Source organism: Cylas formicarius, unplaced genomic scaffold (assembly GCF_029955315.1).
Source record: "Cylas formicarius isolate icCylForm1 unplaced genomic scaffold, icCylForm1.1 PGA_scaffold_3__17_contigs__length_32017465, whole genome shotgun sequence".
Taxonomy (NCBI): domain Eukaryota; kingdom Metazoa; phylum Arthropoda; class Insecta; order Coleoptera; family Brentidae; genus Cylas; species Cylas formicarius.
The window spans coordinates 16,503,563-16,525,973 of record NW_026844326.1 but is presented as its reverse complement, the minus strand read 5'-3'; the positions used below and the strand labels follow the sequence as shown (position 1 = coordinate 16,525,973).

The window sequence follows — 22,411 nt, the reverse complement described above, 5'->3', positions numbered from 1 at the left end:
ACTGTTGGTCAGCAGTCAAAAATTCTACTTAATATTAAAGATGTTCCACGGCTTACGCTTACCAAACATGTATTATTAAAATATTATCGATATTCTGGAAATTGTAGTGAGAAACTTACCCGAATTAATAGAAACCAAGGGAGCAAAAATAAACTGCCATTAAAAAGCGAAATTTTCTTGTTAGTGTAGAAATTTCATTAAATTGGCATTTTATTAGGGAAAGTGCTAAATAATGTCGTCCGTGGTATTAAAATGTCGAAATTAATATGCAGGTGCATATCACGGATATTACACGGTTTGCCGTATTAAATAAATAAATTAAAAACTTAAAGCGCAAATATCATACAGTCTTCTCGCGTAAAAGAGGCGTTAATTGTTAATATTGATTTGCGCAATCTAATGCATTTTTAATGTCCAGCGACACCAGTCGCAAATGCTCAACGACTGAGTCACCTATTACTTGCCGTTTCTACAATTTGTGTAGCTTTTTAATTTGCAAGGAATGTCCGCCTGTTCCGACTATCGGTGTAGAAAAAATATCTAAACAAAAGAATCCTTTTGTTGGGTTGGAGTAACAACCTGCGTATTGGTTTAGGTTAGGTATTTTATTTAGTTATACGTACCAACAGCGTTCCATTGTTGTGTTGACGCAGTATCTTAAAATCTTGAATATCAAAAATTAGTTATATCTTTTAACCCATACTGTTCAACACCAAAGTAGCTATAAATTTGAACAAAATGATGAATTTTTGGCGAACTAATAAACCTCTGATTGATGTACATTTACATTGATATATGCATTTATTTATATATACACTACGAATTGCTACGATCACTTTTGGAAGGCAACGCTATGTAATAATGAACATTTTACTTTTTTAAAACTTGAGTGTTTTTAACTTGCTGAGTAATTTTTCTTCCCTTTTACTGTACAAAAGCAGGTTTTAGATATTTTATGTCAACATCAACTTTCTTTCTTTTTTTGAATTTTTAAACTTACAAATAGAGTGCTTTTTGTTCTGATTTCATTTATGTGTATATATTTTCTTCTATTTTGCGCTCTCGAAACGATAGCTTTAAAACAATACACAAGGTGTTCCTTGCTCACTTTGAGTTTTGAATTTTTATCAAGCCTCACCATTGTTTATTTGAAAGAAAGTTACAGTGGTAACATATATTTTTGATTTTATACTGTTCAAAATAATGCAAAAAAATTGAGTCTCCATTTTTTTTTCGAATACTTCCGGTGCTTCAAACCTAGCAATCCCAAGTGATTCAATAAGAGTTTCCACATTACAATCTGAAATATTTTTGAAACGCCACTGTATTTGTTTATTATCATATGAGATTTCTAACCTCAAAACATAAAAAAATTAGTCATGGAGCAATATACGACTGAACAACGTGTAAAAATTGTGCAAACCTATTATTAAAATGGTCGATCAAGAAAAAATGCATTTCGGGCTCTACGTGAATTTTCCGGCGCGCAAAATCCACCTTCTGAGAGGACAATTTGGAATGTGGTTCAAAAATTTGAGCAAACTGGATCTGTAACTAACCTCAAAGTTCCTCAACGTGCTCGTTCAAGGCGGTCAGATCAAAATATTGCCATTGTTCGCGAAAGTGTAGCCAAAGATCCAAACACATCGATTCGCCATCGATCGCAGCAAGTGGACCTTACGTATTCAACCACACAGCGAATTCTAACAAAAGACTTGCATCTACACCCAGATACAGTCCAAATAACTCAGGAGTTGAGACCTCGAGATCATCAACAGCGCCGCGTGTTTGCAGAACGGGTACGAGAACAAGGGGTTCATTTTTCAACGAAAATCATCTTTAGCGATAAAGCACATTTTCAGAGAAATTGTTCAAAAATCAATGCATCGTCAAAAAGTGACTGTTTGGTGCGGAGGAATAATTGGCCCTGTTACCGTTAATGGTGTTCGCTATCGAAACATGATATCTGATTTTTTCTGGGAGCAGTTGGAAGGTATGGACATTGAAGATTTGTGGTTCCAACAGGATAGAGCCACTTATCACACATCCAGAGAAAGGATGCAATTGCTGTCGGGCAAGTTTCCTGGTCGGATTATCTCACGTAACGGCGATATAAATTGGCCGCCGCGATCATGTGATCTTACTCCCCTAGATTTTTTTTGGGGTATCTAAAAAGCAGAGTGGATAGAAATAAACCAAACACTATTCCAGAGCTGAAACAGGAGGTGAGACGCGAAATAGCCGGCATAGAACCTGAATTGTATCAAAAAGTGATAGGAAATTTCAATAAATGACTTACGTCATGCCGCATGAGTCGCGGGGTTCATTTGAATGGCATCATCTTTCATACCTAATTGTAATACACTAATCTAAAATGGCAAATAAAAATGTTTGTATATTTTTATATTCTTCTTCTTCTTTTTTTTATTATTTTAATGTGGAAACCCTTATTAAATCACCCTTTAGTTTCCGAGATCCCAATGGAATCTTAGTATTCTCTTGATGGATTAGCTTATTTCACAAGTTGAACAACGTGTTTTAGAAAACTATATGACTATTAAGACACAAGTCCTCCCATCTCCGAAATAGCCAGTGCCAAAAAACTTCTAAAATATATACTCAAAATCTCAAATCACCAGTGGCGAGAATATCTGATTTACCTTTTTTCTTTTGATTAAATATTGTTGTATATTTGGATAGGTTCACTTCATTAACGATTTTATTGTTTTGATGTTGGTCGCCAATCTAACACGACTTGAGCATCCATTATATGACGTCATTTATAAAATCCATAGTTTGAGAATTGCCGCCGTCTCTGTGTTTAGGGCCAATATACCAGCGGTTTACGTTTTATTGTATCGGAAAGAATTGTACAAAAAACAAAACGAATCGGAAATCAAGGTCGAAACTGGGAGCTGGTTCAGTTGGAAGCTTTTAATGACCGCCGGTTTCAGCACGTGGGCTTGCAGGTAGTAACGCGCGAAGGTTGAATGTAGAGACGACCTTTGGCCAGCAAAATTTTACTTCTTTCGTTTTGTGCGGCCTAATGTCGCACGCTAACCATTACCGTTGCCCGGTAGGTTTTCTTTTCAATAAATACCGAGTCACGCTCCGAAACAATAAGGCTTTGGTGCTTATTTATGGAGTCCAGGCACACGCAATACGTACATTCTTGATGTTTATAATAATTATTTATATTCAGTCTGACAAGATTTAAATGTGTGTGCGCGCAGTGTTCACGTTGACTGCTGTTTTATTTAATCGAGGACTATTTTTACGATGAAAGATAAGGAACACATAAAAAATATAAAGATTAAACATTTTTTGTGATACAGTTTTGGAAGACGTTTGGAAGACGTTTGATAGTTGTTCTTCAATGTAATTGATTTTTGTAGGTATCCCAGATAATACCAATCTAGATGTTTTAACGAGATTTGGTATATGGTCTATCCATAGATATAAGAAAGTAACCAATTGCTTTTGAATGGGATTATCCAAAATTTCGGAATTTAAATTCAGGTAAAATTGTGGTCCGTAATAGAAAGTAATTTTATACCTACCCGTGTTTAATATTCTTTGATAGTTTCAGATTATTAGTAATCATTCTTATTTCGTGTGTAATACAGCGTGTGTTGAATCGTGTGCGAATTATGCAAAATATGTGCGAGTCTAGTGTATCTCAGGAGATGCTCCCGCCCAAATGTAGAAAACACTATTCTATTGAGACTAAGGAAGTTATAAACAATATTTATTTGACTCTCATTGAAAGTGGTGCCAGCAAGCAAGCATCTTTAGAAGAAACGGCCACATTGACGAAAATTCCAACATCAACTGTATGGAAAATTGTGAATAATCCCATTACAGCGATGAAAAAAAGAAGCGATGCTGGCATTTTCTCGAGTGTAGATGAAAGTGATCAAGATATAATACGGCATAAAATTTACCAGTTATACGAGGACCAAAGCGTGCCTACATTAGATACCTTAATTAGGAGGTTTGAAAAAGATGAAACCGGTGTTAAATGTGGCAGAACTACCTTATGGAAGTGTATCCAACACATGGGTTTTAGAAAATTGACAAAAGGCAAAGTTTAATGGAATCTTTTAGAATTCGGAAATGGCGACTGGAATATCTAGAAAAAATTAGGATTTGCAGAGAACAACAAAGGCCAATTATTTACTTGGATGAAACTTGGTTCGACACTTATGATACCCCGGAAAAGAGTTGGGTTGACTCAACTGATAAGTGTAAAACAAACGCGCCATCAAAAAGAGGTAAAAGAATAACTATTTTGCATGCTGGCTCTAAAGATGGTTGGATTCCAAATTTACTTTCTTTGACTGTGAAAAATATTAAAGATTCTTCTCTGTTCCAAACATTTCTCCTGATAGCGTCATTGTAATGGATAATGCAAGTTACCACAGTAGACAGTTGACTAAAACCCCTTCTTCATGTGACACAAACGCAAAAATCCAAAACTACATGTATAATAACGACATTTATTTTCACGAAGATTATACCAAAAAGCAATTAATTGAGGTTCTACAAAGCTTGAACCTACAAAAGGAATACGTCTGTGATAATTATGCAAAAAATCTAGGGCATACAGTTTTAAGGCTTCCACCTTACCACTGTATATTTAATCCTATTGAACATGTTTGGCACCAACTGAAATTTGCCATTTGTCGTAACAATGTTTTTCCCCGTGTTAACTCCAATGTCCTCAAACTTATAGAAACCGAAGTTTTTAAGATCCCTCCACAAACTTGGGCAAATTCTTTTAAACATATAGAAAAGGCAGAACAATAGTATATCCGTATTGCAAATAATATAGAACAAATAATAATTAGAACAGGCGATGATAGCGATAGTGATACTGTTATATTATTTGAATAATTTTAAGTACTTTAAGTAGGTAATAAAAATAATTTGTAATTTTATTTTATATTTAAACATAAATACATACATAAATAAATAAATATTGTTTAGTATCGTTTCTAACAAAACCCCAAATAATTAAATTCTGAGCAAAGTACGGACCTGTTCGGCCATATTTCATTTTTACAGCTTGCGCGGGTCTTTTCTTAATTCGTATCAGTTAGTCACTTTCTTATATCTATGAACAGACTTTACCTACAAATACTACCCATCAAGAATCGCTTTTTGATTTATTTTAGTTTATACCACTTCATGTAGAATGTGATCTGCATATTTTGGCAGGCGTTGACGACACGCCATTTATATTAGAATATTGTTTTTAATCGTATTCGTTTCGAAGCAGATTTGACCAACAACAACAATTTATTTCAAACCTGTGCACCGTTTCTTTAATATTTACTGTTTCAGTCATGAAAAAAAACATTATCATCATCCATCCAATCATCTCAAAAGTTTAGACGTTTTTGCTTAACTTAAACTTCAAGTAGGTGTTTCAAAAAATTGTACCTAAATTTTCGTTTCATTAAATAATAGGACATTTGCAATATCAAATGTCCTATGCGTTTCAAATGGTAAGCAAATGCAGCAACATTGTGACGACCTGTATAACTACTCAAAAGGCATTATGCAAATCGGTACACCGCCCGTGGCACTGAAAAATAAATTGTGAAACACCTGTCTAGGTACTTTTCGTTTTTTATTCTACTCCCACCGGATGAGACTGCGTGCATGAAAGCGGCGATATACAGTTGAAAAACTGCAATTAGCTTCCATTATCTCGGCGTCATTAGGCAAAGCTCCCGACGGGAGGTGGTGTTAATGAACTAATGCAATGCGGAACCGGGATTTTTTTTTATTGTTAGACGTAGTCCCCTTGGAGTTTGGGCATGTGAATCACACCTGGAGGCTTCTCAAGACTTCAACATATATAGTTCAAAATAGGTACTTGAATGAATGAAACATTACTTGCAATTTTAAATATTGTTAAAGGTACCTAATTCTGGAAACACCCTGTTTATTCTAAATGAATACGAAAGACCTATTTAAAGTTTCATGTTTTTAGCTAGATTGTTTTGGCCGATTTTGTACCATAGAAATTGCAACACCCAGCATATATTTGATAAACTGCATGAAATGCAATTTCTGTCGCACCCGACAGTTCAAGATAACATTATGTTTAATAAGCATGTTCAGAATTTTTCGTACAATCTATCTATAAATGTACTACTTTGGTCTCTCGTTCGTCATTTTTGTCAATATCTTAAAATTTTAATAATAGAAATCGTAAACTCCTACGGCGGCAACCCAATTTTTAAGAATTCCCGTATTTCTATTCTAGCTTCTTATGGCCAGGGCGCTGCATTCAAACTTTTCGATCCATTATGCTCACATGCTTTTCCTAGATGAGCCCTGTACTCTCGACGAAGTATAGCCCTTCTTTCATGGGAGTCTGGATGGTTCTTCGGGCCTTTTTATTTCGGGGAATTCAGCAGAAATAATTGATAGAATATGAGCAAGTCATGTGTACATTTTAAATACATTCTAGAGCTATAAAAATTATTTTCAAAAAGTGTAAAATGGTTGGAATGTACATTTTGTTTAGATTTTCGCCCTCCTGACAAATTCACCATTTCAATTTTTCAAAAAACCATCATCTCATCGGAGGAAAGTTCTCCAGCTCCATAATAGGTATTCTGCCTGGTATAATTGAGGTGTATGTTTGTATAATACTGCTAATGTTGACCAATTTTACATCTGTCTTTTTTTTTGTTCCAGGAACGGGGATGGGACTACAAGCAAATCTGCGTCACTCGCGTTCCCGGTTATGGGTTTGGCATCGCCGTGTCAGGCGGCAGAGACAACCCCCATTTCGCATCCGGAGATCCCAGCATAGCGGTGAGCGACGTGTTGGCATCGGGTCCTGCGGAAAGGCTGCTGCAGTGAGTTAGAACTTTTTCATAGTTTTCCAGCGCTCCACTTCTCGAATTCGACACTTCTGTGCCTAGGAGAATGTCGTTCCTTAGTTTCAAGGATTTGGGTCTCATCCGTTAAAGATTGAGTCGGGCTCTTATCTACTTGAAAGAAGCAAAATTTTAAAATAACCCGCACACATTTTTCAGAACCCAATAGGAAAACAGGAACCTTAACCAAACACGTACTTTACACCTCATCCTTGGTCTGCCGTGAAAACAGTAACTAACCATATCTCATCTTCACAGATTTAGCTGCTCTTTTTAACAACTTGAACATGTTCAAGAAGATATGTCTTCTTCTTAAGGAACCAACTCCATTCAGTGAAGATTGGCAACTATCCTGGCAAATTCGTTTCGATCTTGCGCAGTCCTCAGCAATGTATGGGAGTCTAGCCCTGTCCAATCCCTCACGTTCTTTAACCATGAGACTTGTCTCCGCCCCGGCCCTCGTCTACCCTCAATTTTGCCTTCTATTATAATTTTTAGAAATGCATACTTATTGCCTCTCATGTGTCCGAGGTAGGTCGTTTTCCTTTTTTTAATTATGTTTATGAGGTCCCGTTCATTGTTTATCCCCAGTAATATCTCTTCGTTATTTACATGGTCATTCCAGGGTATTCTCAGCATACGTGGATAAACCCACATTTGTAACGCCTCTAATTTGTTTAGCGTACTAGTCTTTAGCGTCCACGACTCGACCCCGTACAATATAACAGAAAACACATAGCATTTAACGAAATTATACCGGATTTGGGTGTTAAGGCTTTTGTCACTTAGCAAGTTTCGCATTTTCAAAAATGTTGCTCTCGCCATTTCTATTCTTGTTCTTATTTGCACATCAGGATTTAGATCTTCTCCAATCCAGCAACCCAAATATCTAAATTTCTGCACTTTCGAAATAACTGTCCCGCGTATTCCTATGTCCAGAGGCTGGTTCGGGGTTCGGCTTATTACCATCGTTTTTGTCTTTTTTGTATTTATTTGGAGCCCCATGCGGTAAATTACCGTTGTTATTTTATTTATTAGATTTTGAAGACCTTCGGGACTGTCAGCAATTATAACAGTGTCCGCATACCTTAAGTTATTTATTAGTCTTCCGTTTACTCTAATGCCGTCTTCCACTTCTCTCAATGCTTGCTGAAATATTGCTTCGGAGTACATATTAAACAACATTGAGCTAAGCATGCATCCCTGTCTTACTCCATGTTTAATAAGCACTGTTTTCGTTTCGAGGCTGTCGAGTTTTATTGAGGCTACCTGGTGTTCGTACAAGTTCTGTATGATCTTCATATCATGTGAATCAATGCCTTTACTTTCAAGTATTTCGAGCAAGTCTCTATGCTTGACACGGTCGAAAGCTTTTGTGTAATCTATAAAGCACAAATATACATCCTTCTGTTGGTCCCTACATTTTTGCAGTAAGATCGACAGCGCAAACAACGCCTTCCCGAAAACCCATCTGCTCCTCACTTATATCTTGATCACATTTTCTTTTTATACGATTGTGCAGAACTTTTAGGAATAATTTTAACATCTGACTCATCAGACTGATCATGCGGAACTCGTCGCACTTTTTTGCTCCAGGTTTCTTTGGGATGGGAATGAAGGTCGACTTCATCCAGTCTTGTGGCATAACCCCCGTTTTGTAAATGGTGTTAAAGAACTGGACTACAATTTTTAAGTTTCTTTCTTAATTAATTCTGGATAGATATTATCTGGGCCAGCCGCTTTCCGGGATTTAAGACCATCTAAGGCTTTTTCAACTTCGGCCGCAATTATTTCTGGTCCTTGTTCTAGTTGGATCTGATTGTGATTGTCATCAAAAATGTCTGATAAGTATTTTACCCAGACTTCTTCTTCATTTTCGTGGTTGGTTGCCAGCTTGCCTTCTTCATCTAAGATTTTTATGTGGGGCCGTTGTTTTCTGCTTCCGGTAATTTCTTTTATTTTTTTGTGAATGTTAAATGCGTCGTGTTTTGTAATAAGTTCCTCTTCCATCTCCTGACACTTCACCTTCATCCAGGACTCCTTAGCTGCCCTAAGAAGATATGTAGGATAAGTAAAAGAAGGAAATTAGCTACTCAAGGCCAGAACTCCAATGTCTACTATCACTATGTCCAATTGTGGACATAGTGACTTTAAGACTGTTCTGCCTGAGGAGTTTGCTGATCCTTTGATAATGATTAGAAATGGTCTAATCATTATCAAACCTCATCAGAGTCGGCGTGAGAACCACAAGCGAGTAAATAAACTCTCAACACCTATTTTTATCGTTTTATGTTTTCCGAACATAAATTAGGTACTCTCTGTTGCAGGGTAAACGATCGGATTATTTCGGTTAACGGGATATCCCTTCAAAACGTGGACTATGCGACCGCGGTTCAAGTACTACGAGATTCTGGTGACACGGTGACTCTAGTGATCAAGAGGCGCGCTTTGCAGCATATCCATGGACACAGCGCCTCATACAGTGGACCGTCCACCCTCGCCGCTTTGGGCATCGCAACCCCGCCGCCAGCCAAAGTCACGCTAGTTAAGGGCTCCAAAAAAGAAGGTAAGTTGCCGGTAGTATCTTCTCTATCATATAACTCAGGGACCTGATATGTGTACTTGCAAGTAGTACCCATCATCGAAATGCATATAAATTACTTCTTTTAATGTAAGGAAGGAAGAAACCTAAAGGCTGTGTAATGTGGTTATCTTTTTAATTTACATTTTAAACTATTATTGCACATGCGTATAGAGACTTCCTAAATGATGATGATTAAAATAGCTCTGCAGGCCTAGAAGGCCTATGGCTTGGTTGACTTTGTTTCTCCATTCTTTTCTGTCTTCTACCTTCTTTCTCCAATTCCATTCTCTAATATTTTTTTGGGTAACCTATCTTTTTTCATTCGCTTTTTGCTGTCCCTGCAATGTTCGCAAATAGCTGTTGCAGTGCCTTATTGCTTCTTCTTTCCCATCTATCACCGACTTAAAGATTTGGCGCAAACATTTCTTTTCCAAACTGCTAGCATTCTTTGTTCGCTTTTGTCCATTGTCCACGTTTCGCTTCCGTCTCAGTCTCAGTATTGACTTTGTAATTTCTTACTATTTATAAATCTTCTGGATTCCTCCGGCGTCGTTTGTTTATAAATTCTTTGTTTTGCACTTCTAGACAGCAATTTGCTGTTAAGTAAATTACTTTGTTTCCTTTAAATAACAGCCTTTCAATTTGTTGTTTTAGGTTTTTGAGTTTCTAGTAAATTCTGCACCCAAGTATGTAAATGACTCCACTCCGTCTTGCTGTTTTAAACTTAAATTTCACGTGGGAGTACTCCTCCTTGATTCTGGTTTGCTTGTTGTCACTATTGCAATATCGTCTGCAAATACCAGACATTGTTGCTTTTATGATATATTAAAATTGTTCTGTTTGTACTCAACCTTCTGACAAACTCAAAAGAGCCGCCTTTTTTTCAAGGTTGCTAAATAATAAATGAAAATATCTTCAAAAGTTATTTTCTGGACAACATTATTAATTAATTAGGGTAGGAATAACTAATATAAGGATTTTCTCTTTATAAAAACCAGATTTTGGCATCGTGTTGGGCTGCAAACTCTTTATCAAGGAGATCTCATCAAAAACGAGGGAACAGTTAATCAATTCCAATCAGCTACTGGAAGTTGGAGATTTTATAACTAAACTAAACAACACGAGCTGCAACGACGTGATGTCCCTCAAAGAGGCGAAAAAAATTATCGACGGGTGCAAAGACAAGTTGCACATTACCGTAGCCAGAGATTACGCTGGTGCATCGAACGCTTCGCATCAAGCACAAAGCTCCATCAGTACAACCGGAGCGGTAAACAACTTCTACAAAGGAGACGATTTCCTAACATCATCGAACCAAAGCTATTCTAATCAGAATTTATACGTCCAACCGCCCACCAGGAACACAAATCTCAATCAGAACGGTTCTTTCGACGAGAAAGCGGACCCGTTATCCAATAACGGTCCAAATTCGCTACCAGAGGACAAAAGCAACTTGGCACCGCGCGGTGGTAGATCCAGAGGTCCGCTTTCTGAAGCCAATTTAAGTCAGATCGAGCAAAGGAATAGTTCGGCAGCGTATGGGAGAACGAAAGGAGACAGGGAGGAACCGCCCAGACCTCCACCTCCCCGAGCTGAAGGTAATGATTGTGTAAAAAGCAATCTCGTGATGGTAATTTTTATTTATACATGCAGACTACTATAGCTCCAGAAGGCAGATGTATGAAGAAGATCCGATTATTCAGAAGACAAAACAGCCCATGTGAGTTTTATTCGTACTAGGGTGTCAAACGACGCTTAATGGAAATTATGATTTTAGTCCTGATGCGAGATTTATTACGTTTCATAAGGAGGGTTCAGTAGGAATTAGATTAACCGGAGGTAACTTTTCCGGAATATTTGTAACGGCCGTCCAACCCGGAAGTCCGGCATCTCTACAGGGTTTGCAGCCTGGCGATAAAATATTGAAGGTAAGTCAAAGCAAATTTTGCAAAAAATATCGTCTCAAAAAGTGTCATTAAGCGTATTTTTGTTTGTTTTGCAGAATTTTGACTAGATGGGAAAATTTAAAAGTTCAGTTTTATTTTTCGGCCATTGATATTTTAATAACATTCCAATTTAACATCAACACACTTTTACCGAGATGAATGAGGACAATTATAGGGAAAGCGATGCTCCCAGAAATTTGAAAAAAAAAATTCAAATTAAATCTGTTAAAAAGAAGTACTTCAATGCATTTCCTGAAATGACCACTAGTGGCCGTAATTGTCAGCTTGATATTTATGCGAAATTTTCTTACATTAACGATAGTAGTTACTGAGATGAATTCAAATAATTTTGATTAATGCCCTTTCCTCTGTCCCTGAAAGGAAAGTAGGGGGCTGTTAAAATATTGTCGGAAATAAGTATTGATACCTTGAAATAGGATTAACTCATTCTTACAAACTTGGTCCGACAACTCAGTGAAAACCCCATCTCGATTCTTTATTATCCTTACCTAAAATATAAATAAAAGAAATAAAAGCTCAAAAAAAGTTAAATTTTGGGAAACATTTGTGCACTTTACGGGTTGTTATTGATGTCTAATTATCACTACACGCTGATTTATTATTAACAATGCCAAATTATATTCAAAATGGAATTTCGTTATTTAATAAATATTGTTGAAGATTAATTGTAAAAAATAAAAATCCAAATGATTTGTACACTATCTATTGTTCTGCTTTTTCCCAATAAGTTTAATTTAACTAACCAACCTTTTAAAATGTCCAGGTAAACGATATGGATATGGCTGGGGTGACGCGGGAGGAGGCAGTGCTATTTCTTCTAAGCCTGCAGGATAGAATAGAATTAATTGTTCAATATTGCAAAGAAGAATACGATAACATAGTTGCCTCCCAGAAGGGTGATAGTTTTTACATTAAAACCCACTTTCATTATGAAAACCCGGCCAAAGGGGAGATGTCTTTCCGATCTGGTGACGTTTTCCACGTTATCGATACATTGTATAACGGAGTCGTGGGGTGCTGGCAAGTTTTTAGGATAGGTATGTCGTATGTATTTCGCAAAATTCGACATTTGACTAAAACGAACGCTTTAGGCCGCAACAATCAAGAAGTGCAAAAAGGTATTATTCCAAACAAGTCTAGGGCCGAGGAACTGGCCACGGCGCAATTTAACGCAACGAAGAAGGAAATGTCGGCTAACGAATCGAGAGGAAGTTTCTTCAAGCGCAGAAGAAGCTCGAACCGCAGATCCAAAAGTCTCGGCAAAGAACATTGGGATGATATTCTGTTTTCCGACACGATTTCCAAATTTCCCGCTTACGAAAAAGTGTTATTAAAGCATCCGGGTTTTACCAGGCCCGTGATACTATTCGGGGCGATATCGGACATCGCGAGGGATAAACTGCTTAAAGATTTTCCGGACAAGTTTATTTCTCCGCGTGAGTTACACCGTATTTCGATATTTTTCTGTTATTTTTGCATTTTTTTTACAGAACTTGATGTCAGCGCGGAAGAAAGTGTAAAATCTCCGAAATCAACGTCTAATATAATACGGTTATCCGCGATACGAGATGTCATAGCGACCGGAAAACATGCTTTGTTGGATATAACTCCGAATGCTGTTGAAAGGCTCAATTACGCCCAAATGTATCCGATAGTTGTTTTCTTCAAAGCGGAAACCAAAATGGTCGTCAAGCAATTGAGAGTCGGCTTGCCCAAGTAACAACGTTTTGCGTCCCTTTTAAGTATTGCGTTTTTTATGGTGCAATTCTTTAAACAGGTCCGCCCACAAGAGTTCAAAGAAACTTCTAGAACAGTGTCAGAAATTGGATAAAGTTTGGAGTCACATTTTCAACGCGACCATAACCCTGACGGACAATACCGACAGTTGGTACAGGAAAGTTAGGGAAATCATAGACAAGCAACAAAGTGGTGCCCTCTGGATGTCGGAGAGCAAGGTAAGAGCTGTCGTAACTGCTTGTACGGTGTGGGTACTTCACATAGTAAGGCCACAGTTGAACCTGAAACAAAGCATTTCGTCCCCTCGCCCTTCTTCTTTATGTGCCTAATAATGATAGCTATCATGATGGTGTCAGGGGTATCACCCTCTTAAGTTTTTCACCTATGAAGTGCGCCCTCTCCCCACGCTTCTCTTGCCTTGTATTCTTCCCTGTATTATTAGTTGTAGCATATGGTAGCTTTTTCCGCCCCAGATAAGCAAGTTTCCTTGTCTTTACAGTGTCCACTATCTCTGTTGTTTTATCCATTCATCTTAATATATCTGCAGTTGTGACCCTTTCTGTCCAACAAACTAAGCATGCGTCTATATACCCATATTTCAAAATCCCAAAGTCTTTTTAAGTCATCTTTGTTCGTTGTCCCCGATTCCATTCCATAATGAAGGGTTGAAAAAATATAGCAATCTGATTTTAAGTGTGCTGTCTAGATCTGTGGCGCAGAATACTTTTCGCATGTTGGTAAATTTAGCTCTAGCTTGTCCTATTCTGGATCTTATTCCTCGGGAGTGTCCTCCAGTAGAGTTTAACATGGTTCCCAGGTATTTGCACTCACTTACTCTCTCGAGTTCCTTATTGCGAACATACTCCGAATATGCCGGACATTTGCTTTGCTGAAGACCTTGAATTTTGTCTTTTTTTTTTATTAAGTGTAAGATCAGCTTCTTCACTGCTATTGACAATTTTGTCTATCATTCTTTGTAGAAGCGCGCTACTTTGGGCTATTACCAACCAAGGTGTCATCGGCAAAACTTATATTGCCGATATGAGAGAGCACGCTTTCTATTAATACCTCGTCTTCTTTAAAAACAGCTTTTTGATTGTAATATAGATTGCTAATTATTCTCGTGTTTTTAAAGTCTATATCTTAGGATTTCCATAAGTGTGTGGTGCCTCACATGATCGAAAACTTTGTAGTAATCCACAAAATAGAGCCCTTACTAATTTTTGAAAGAAGCTTCCACAGGCTACTGTAATACTTTTTACAAAACTTCTGGATTCCTCCTGCGTCGGTTTTTGCTGAGCCGAACTTGCTGACAGTTTCAGTCAAGCTCTGAAGAAGCCAACAGGATGATTGGCGAAACGTCAGCAAGTTCGACTCAGCAAAAACCGACGCAGGAAGAATCCAAAAGTTTTGAAAAAAGTAAAGCAGACGCCCTTTCGTAGAGTTCGCAAGTTCTCGTGAAATATACATTCTACTTTGTTACTCTATATATGACACTTGCAAAACAACTTCGAAAGTAAACCAACACAAACTCTAACAATTTTCTAAAAACTGTAACACCGTGCTGACAGTTTCTCTCCCGTAAGGCGGGGCTAAGGCGATGCGTATAATTATCGGCGCAAACGTTTCTGATCAGTAAAATGCCAAAGCTGCGTGTTAGGTTCAACTACGGCAAATATATATTCGACCAGTTTAGCAATATTTTACATGCGGGGAAGCAGTTAGCAACGGAAAAAACCTTCTAGACATAAAAGACTAACGTGGTGGTGACGGTAATTATTCTGGTGTTTTCTTTCAGAGTTCCGATTTTTACTCCCAACTGAGTTACCCGTCCATTTTTTTGACTCCCAAAAGTACCAACTCGCTCCCTGGCCACTACCGACCCTCCCGTAGCCGTACGAAGCGAGCTCCCCTGTCAATGTACAGTTCGCCTCAATTTATACATCGCACGTCTCCATTGTATATGTCCCGCGATCGCTCGCCCAGTGTTTGTCGTGAATGTACGTCGGTTTATGCGCCTCAAAACTCTTGGGCAGTTACGTCGATATATGCCGATGAATCTTCTCCGGCTATGTCCAGAGAATGTTCTGTGTATGTGCCGGAACGCTCGTGCTCTCCCGAGGCTCGTGATCGTGATACTTTGACGTACGAAACTTGTCAGAATTATGCAAGTAGACCAATTTGTTTGAATGATCGTTTTGCTAATGATAATAATAACGAGTGTTTTTTTGCTAACACAATTAATAGCGATACGAAGAGGGCCAAAGAAGATACCGAACCTCTATACTATGAATGTGCGAGCAGTAAATGCACGGTTGATATTGATAACAAAAGGCTCCAGAAGTATGACTTCAAAATTTCGCCGATTCAAGAAGAAGTTTATGGAGAAATTTAGTGATTACTCACTTTTATAATTTAATTCTGATGGAAAGACTTACTGATATACTCTAGTTAATGATGTTTTGTTTTCCTGCTTTAGCTCAGAATGCTTAGCGTTTTTGTTTAATTAATAATGTTTACCCCTAACCAGTATACTTAATAGGCGCTCTCATGTTTACTAACACACATAAATTAATAAACAAACTTTCAGCTTCATAATAATGAATATCTTTGTTTGTTAACGCCCATTTTGTACATAACATCGCGCCATTTCTATCGCGATCATAATTTGCAGCCGGAAGAGTCATTGTCAGACGATTTCCTATTCCCAATGTCATCGCTTCGCCTTTCTTACGCCAGTTCTCCTGAAAGCGACCTCGAACATAGTCCTGGCCCGCCCGCGTCCCCAACCGGCACCGTGGGAGGCGTGGCCGGCCGCCTCACCAAAGCTAGTTCGGATCCCAGCGTTGTTTTACCTCCTGAAAGTGGGGCTAGCGACGTACTACCACCTTACCAGGTAGGTAAATTCACTTTTCTCCCATCTGACTCATCTTCATGACATTTTTAACATCACTCATTACTCTTTTCTACAGGGCGATTAAATAAGCAAGTCTCAGAAACCAGTTACGCCATAATGTTTGCTAGATATTAGAAAAATTTGCAAATTTTGACTAGAAAGTCAAGTTAGATGGAAAAATGTTGAAAAAAGTGTTTAACAGTTTAACATTTACAATTTGTATTTCCAGCGATATGAAAGCAAAAATGTTCAACAAAAATAATGCATGTACTTTTTGGATTTTAATTTAACAAAGAGGCTAATCCCCTTAGGGACCATCTTGGGCCACCAATTTTATTACCAAAATCCTTCACAAAGAGTCGTTTTCGCTTATTCAGCCAGCTTGTACAATTTGCTATGCTACCTAATCATTTTTAAATTGGTGATTGGTGGATTTTTTTTATAACGGTTTGACATAGTTCCCCCCAATGTGGACTCGCCCATAAATAAATAAATAATAGGCTTATCGTCTGAAAATTAGTTTTAAAGGGCAAAGAGTATAACGAATGGAATGTTATTTAATGCATCTCTTTCTTACTTTGTAGCCAAATTACGACCCTCGTTACGGCTTTGGCAACCAAAATCAGCAACAACCAATATTGGATGGTCAAACGCCTCTGGTCGAGTCAACGCTTACAAAAGATCCGTCATACACACTTTCAAATACTGACATTCCATCTTCTCTTGGCCCTCCCCCTGAGTACAACAAAGAGGGGCTCTATTCAGCGAGCATATATCAAAAGTCCAGCGATTTTGGAAAGCCCAATAATAACTTCGGCAATCAGGAACGAAGAGACGATTATGGAAGTCCTGATCGACGGGAATATAACGATAGGGCCATGCAACACAAGAGACAGGCAAGTACTCTGCTAGGGCCTTACAATCAATCAAAACTTCATGAGCAAAGCCCTTCCAAAGAAGGCATATATGGAGGGGCTCCAGATTTACCACCTAGGGTTGATCGAGCTGCTAAACCCATGGGGTTAGTAACAACCCCTGGCAAAATACCCAATGGAAGGTCAGCCCATGAGAGGTTATTTGGAACCAAACCAAGTCAGGTTGACAGTGCTGAAGTGGCTAATGGTAACGAAAACGGCGGTTTTGGAATTAATAACAAGGCAGGATCTTTGGATAGAAGTCAAAATTCCAAGTCTGATTCACTATCGAGCTATGACTCCTACAACAAGCAATCTTCGACAAGGATTGGTCCGAATGCTCACGACGATCTCAAAACTACCCTCTCAAAAATCGAGACAACCACGAGCAGAAACACTCATCAGGGTAGTCCCTCAAGGAATCCTAGGTGGAATGATCAACAAAACCATCATAGACATGGTGGTTCAAAATTGGATCTCAAATATGGGATGCCCCTAGGCGATCCCAATATGGATGGTAGCCCGAGGAATTCTAGAGATTTGCTGGACAAAGATGCTACAATACCAAGCGAACCAGTTAGCCCCAGGGGATCTGTGGAGAGGGATATGTATAGATATTCACGATCTCCTGCAAAACAAAACATTCCCAGCAAATCACACATGGAAACCAAAACCGACTATGGGAAATACAGGTAGAACAATAGCAAATAATAACTCAAATGGGAAATGTTTATTTGTATTTCCAGTAGAAATAACAACAACACCAATGGCAACAATATGGGTTTACCCCCGCCCCATCAACCGCCACCTGAATATACCAGGTCTTCCCACCAAGATTTGAGGGAATCCCAATTAAGTATACATCAACATTCTCCTTTAAGAAACCAACCTATGAATCATAACGGGTGAGTTGTCAGCAGCAGAGAAAATCCATTTTTCTAATATATAATTGGCCTTTTCCTCTGTTCCATTGACGATTTTATTGAGTATTTTTAGGTATGACATTGGTTCTCCTGGCAATCCGCCATCGATGAATGGAAACCAATATAAACCAATCCCCCCACCAAAACCCAAAAACTACAAACCACCTTATAAACAGGGTTATGGTGGACCAGCAGACGGTATGATTCAACCTCCACCAATATATCAACACGGAAAAAGTCATAGCAATCCCGTGGTGGGTTAATATTTTTTCCATTACTACTTATATTTCATTTGTATCTTTTTATTTGCAGGATCCTAGACATCAAAACCCCAATAATCCTCACAATTATTATTACAACTCCCCTCCCCCGTCAATGCTTCAGGGTGGTAACCATCACGCCGCCCCCTACTACCCTGACGGCGGACGGGGTGTAGTTGGTCACTATGAAATGGCGCCATCTTACCACCACGAGTCGCCAAGGCGGCATCCCAGCATTTCCTATGCCTCCCGTAGCGAGATAGCCCCCATAGCTCATCACGACTACAATACCAATGAGCACCATGCGATGGGCGGAGACCCTTTAATGGAGAATCATAGGCCGCCCGCAGTGGTCGACCTTCAGGGCTCTAGGGAGCAGCGGGGTTCTGCTTTTGAGTTATACAGAAAACCTGTGGGCCATAACTTAAGGTGAGTACTGTTTATGGTTAATAACGTGGTGCTTCATTTGAACTACTGACATCTCAATCTCAACTTTTAGTGTTTATGCTGCTTTATTTTCGTTGTCGTTTGTTGTCCCTCGATGTCTGTAGGAAAACTACAAATGAAGTATTGCTTCACTTTTTGTTGTTAGACATTGTCTAGTAAATGAGACAGACAGCATGTTGAGTTTTAGTTTTAACCTCATTTTGCATTTTTTAAATGACGTGGACTGATAAAAAAGTTGATTTTTCTGCAACTGACAACTGATAAAAAATGCTTGACTCTTTTTAATGTGGCAAATTGCTCATTAGTTTTCGAGAGACACTTTTCACGTGTCCAAAAATTTCGTTTTTCAATTAAAATTTGGATACTTCAGTTGTAGAAAAATAATGCCTACTCAACTCGCAACCCTGTTATATAAATAACTTTTTTCATCATTTTCATAATCTTATAAGACTGTGTTATTAGCCTTTTGATGTTTTTATTGTGGATACGGAGGTTCTCGCGGCTACAGCCTTTCAGAACACAACGCTTAATCCTGGTTCACCGTTTTTAATCTTTTCTTTCTGTCAAAATATTCTTTAATATGTGGACGAATATTCAGTTGTAAATACATTTTGTTTAAAAAATATGCATTCTCAAGGACTATACAGAGCTATTTCTCGCTAATATATATGTACACTGGTTGCTATCTTTGCTTTAACTAAAATGTATGTAAATACTCGATTTTTTTGTCCTAGGGTACTCTATATGTTGGATTTTTGACTGTTAGTGGTGTTTAATTCGGTATGTTGAAGAGGTTTGTGTGGTTTTTAACATGTTTTTACAAATTTGTTTGACAATGCATGAAATTGTTTATTTTGGTTAGTAGTTTAGGTTTTTGATCTTCTCGTGGAAATATAGAAAATTAACGACACTACCGTCGTTTGGTGCTAAGTTTGTTTAATATGCTGAAGTGTTCAACTGCTATTTTAGGTTTTTATAGTTTCTTATAAGGTGCTGATAAGTTGGTAAAAATGGTGCTTGGTGCATGTTTTATCTGCTAATAGCCATACACGTTTAAAAGTCAAAATCTAGTCATTTACGCTGTTTCATTTGTCATTGAAGGAGCTTTATGGACAGTCAGCCGGCTTTTTACGGATCGCAGCCTAATATAGCTCAAAAACTAAACCAATCGGCTACTAACTCACCAAAACCCAAACCCAAACTAACCAAAGCGCAATCATTCAAACACACCAAGAGCGAAAACGGAGGCTTCAGTACTCCCAAGCTCTTCAGGAAACTATCGTTCGGAAGAAAAAGCAGGGAGGGGACTCCAAAAATGTCCAAAAAGCTTTCGTTACAACCCGAGACTATTAAAGAATACCAAGTGATGAAGGATTTCAATAGAAATGCCCAAGATTTTACCAGGCCAAGCAAAAGAGATATCACATCGGCTTACATGGACCATAGAGGTGGTACTCTGGTAAACGAGTACTGGGGGGTTTCTCTAGAGGTCCCAGAGGGAGCTATTCCGCCAGGAGAGGAGAAACACATTTATTTTGTTATATCCGACCCTAGGTTGTGCGAAAGCGCCCCGCCATTGGATTTAGATAACGGTAATGCTTGCAGTGTTTTGGGATACCATTGGTGATGGAAATTGAATTAACAGTGAATAATTTCTCGGTTCTACGCTTTTTGTGTGGTGGTGAGGGTTTATTGGTAAACATAAAAAGAGGGTTTGGAACTAATCAAAGGATCTAAACAGGATATGGTTTTGTGGCGCCTAGAAAAACCTGGCGGCAGTTACGATATATGTTTATGTTCAGGCGGTGTTAATTCGATTTCTATTTGCAATGAAGGTAGCCAGTGTACATATTATACGATGCACCACGATGTCGAGGCTTTTCGCAATGAACCTCAGTTAGATGAGTGAAAGTGATACTTGTTAAATTTGTTGTTCGCGTAAATCATCTAGGTGGGGTTATTCCGAAAAGCACCACTTGAATGCAGAACTTGAGCATCCCTTTCGTTTTTTAGGTGAAACTATGCTGTCACCTCTAGTGATGTGCGGACCACAAGGTAAATAATTTATCATAGTAACGGCGGTGGGGTTTGGGCTGTATTTTCGCGACCCGACGTCTTTTGCGTCTTTAAATAAACTTTTGTTTTTTGCTTAATTATAATACCTCGCTATACATATTAAGATCTTCACATAACCTAACTACTAGAAAACCTCAATTCTTTTACACTTAGACAAACACTTATGGAAGATCGCTTCTTAGTTTCTCGCTCCATCTACTAATAGAAGGGCTAAAATTTGATATACAAGTTTTTAATTTGCAACCTTTCTTTCTTTGGTATGGCTGTATAATTGTCTATAATGACAAACTATAGTAAATCAAATTCGACAGTTTGGCTTGACGTCAAATACAAAGAGCAATTAACATCGTGTTAATGCTTTCTCTTGAATATTCGAAATCCTAAAATGAAACCAAGAAAATTGGAATACATTGGAATCATACCAACAAACAAATGTTTTTGAATCCAAAGAAGCAAAGCTAGTAAATTACAAACTTGTCTCCGCCCTTCGATGGCGCACAAAATGAGTGTTGTTTTTCTATGCAGTCTAGTGGTAAAACCATGTAGCTAGTAGAGATATGGATAGAAGGATATGGCCTCTGCCAATAATACAGGAACTTATGAAGGCACTATTAAACAAAAATTTGAGAAAGTGCGTTCGATATGCGCATGCGCGAGATTTACAATCTCGTTTTTAAACAATGACCTTGCGGCATTCAAAAACCAACATGGCCGCTGACAGGTCGTCGATAAGTTTAGATACGACATTTTTACCGCAGAATTTTCTCAAAAAATGCCTAGATCCCGTTAAATTAATTTATCCTATATTAAATGGTTTTTGGTTACTCTCTCTGAACTCTTCAGAACTCCGAAGCTTTGTTCTCGTTCCATGTAAGTATTACAAATACACAAATGGATGAGGTCTGTACCTTATGACTAAATACGGTTATATCACCGTTTGACGACAACGCTCGGTAACTTTGACGCAATGACGTCAGATCGACTATGGTCTGCGATAGTCATAGTAAATAAAGTACGTACGCCATTAAGCTACTTGACTTTGTTGACGGTGCTAGATCGGGAAAATACAGCATCAGACATTTGAAACGTGATTTTTGAACTGTTGTCCACCCATACAATTAATATGTTAATATTTTTTTAGGTACTGAATTTTTAAAGCCTGTGATTCTGAATATTCCGCATTATGCAAACACGTTGCCTAGCTTAGGAATAACTTTAAAAGCAACCGATTCGGAAAAAGACATCCATACGGACTGGGATAATATACTGTTACCTAGCAATCACGCTGCAAATAGTGTTGCTGTCAAAGTCGACCATTTCTAGGAGGTAGGCACGACTTGTTGCAAAAATGATTTTACAATTTTTACATATTTTATGACTGAAATTCCATTGATTTTATATAGACATATATATACGTGTAAATACTCATCTTTATAGGATTTTCTTTTAAACTGTTAAAGATATGCAAAAGGCGTGTGATCTAGGAAATCAAAACGTTGAATAATGTTACAACAGTTATGTCAATTAGCGATGTGCTAACGATATTATAACAATATTTTATCACTTACTTTAATAAATAAATTTATGCTCATATAGATTTTAGCTTCTAAAATAAAACGCCCTTATTTTTAGGTAATTCTGTTTCATTCCTTGTTGTCCGGCGATAAAATAAAACCAAGAGTTTTATAAATTAATGCGTTTTATTCTG

At 38.0% G+C, this 22,411-nt stretch overlaps 1 protein-coding gene across 7 annotated transcripts in view; it reads left to right on the top strand.

Moving 5' to 3' along the window:
- Positions 1-22,411, top strand: part of LOC132699837 (tight junction protein ZO-1) — a 61,119-nt gene extending 38,708 nt beyond the window's left edge. The window contains exons 2-20 of one of the 7 annotated variants that reach the window (XM_060666758.1): positions 6,715-6,878; positions 9,227-9,465; positions 10,482-11,081; positions 11,137-11,203; positions 11,261-11,411; positions 12,214-12,487; positions 12,542-12,886; positions 12,941-13,166; positions 13,228-13,405; positions 14,986-15,354; positions 15,862-16,083; positions 16,668-17,689; positions 17,744-17,902; positions 17,994-18,174; positions 18,233-18,609; positions 19,729-20,219; positions 20,641-20,682; positions 21,845-22,029; positions 22,336-22,411. In XM_060666758.1, coding sequence (XP_060522741.1) covers positions 6,715-6,878; positions 9,227-9,465; positions 10,482-11,081; positions 11,137-11,203; positions 11,261-11,411; positions 12,214-12,487; positions 12,542-12,886; positions 12,941-13,166; positions 13,228-13,405; positions 14,986-15,354; positions 15,862-16,083; positions 16,668-17,689; positions 17,744-17,902; positions 17,994-18,174; positions 18,233-18,609; positions 19,729-20,219; positions 20,641-20,682; positions 21,845-22,026 — 5,289 coding nt within the window. In that variant the 3' untranslated portion in view covers positions 22,027-22,029; positions 22,336-22,411. Of the gene's footprint in view, positions 1-6,714; positions 6,879-9,226; positions 9,466-10,481; positions 11,082-11,136; positions 11,204-11,260; positions 11,412-12,213; positions 12,488-12,541; positions 12,887-12,940; positions 13,167-13,227; positions 13,406-14,985; positions 15,355-15,861; positions 16,084-16,667; positions 17,690-17,743; positions 17,903-17,993; positions 18,175-18,232; positions 18,610-19,361; positions 20,220-20,640; positions 20,683-21,844; positions 22,037-22,335 lie in introns of those variants that run through there. The other 6 variants (XM_060666759.1, XM_060666757.1, XM_060666760.1 and 3 more) reach the window with 6 other exon arrangements.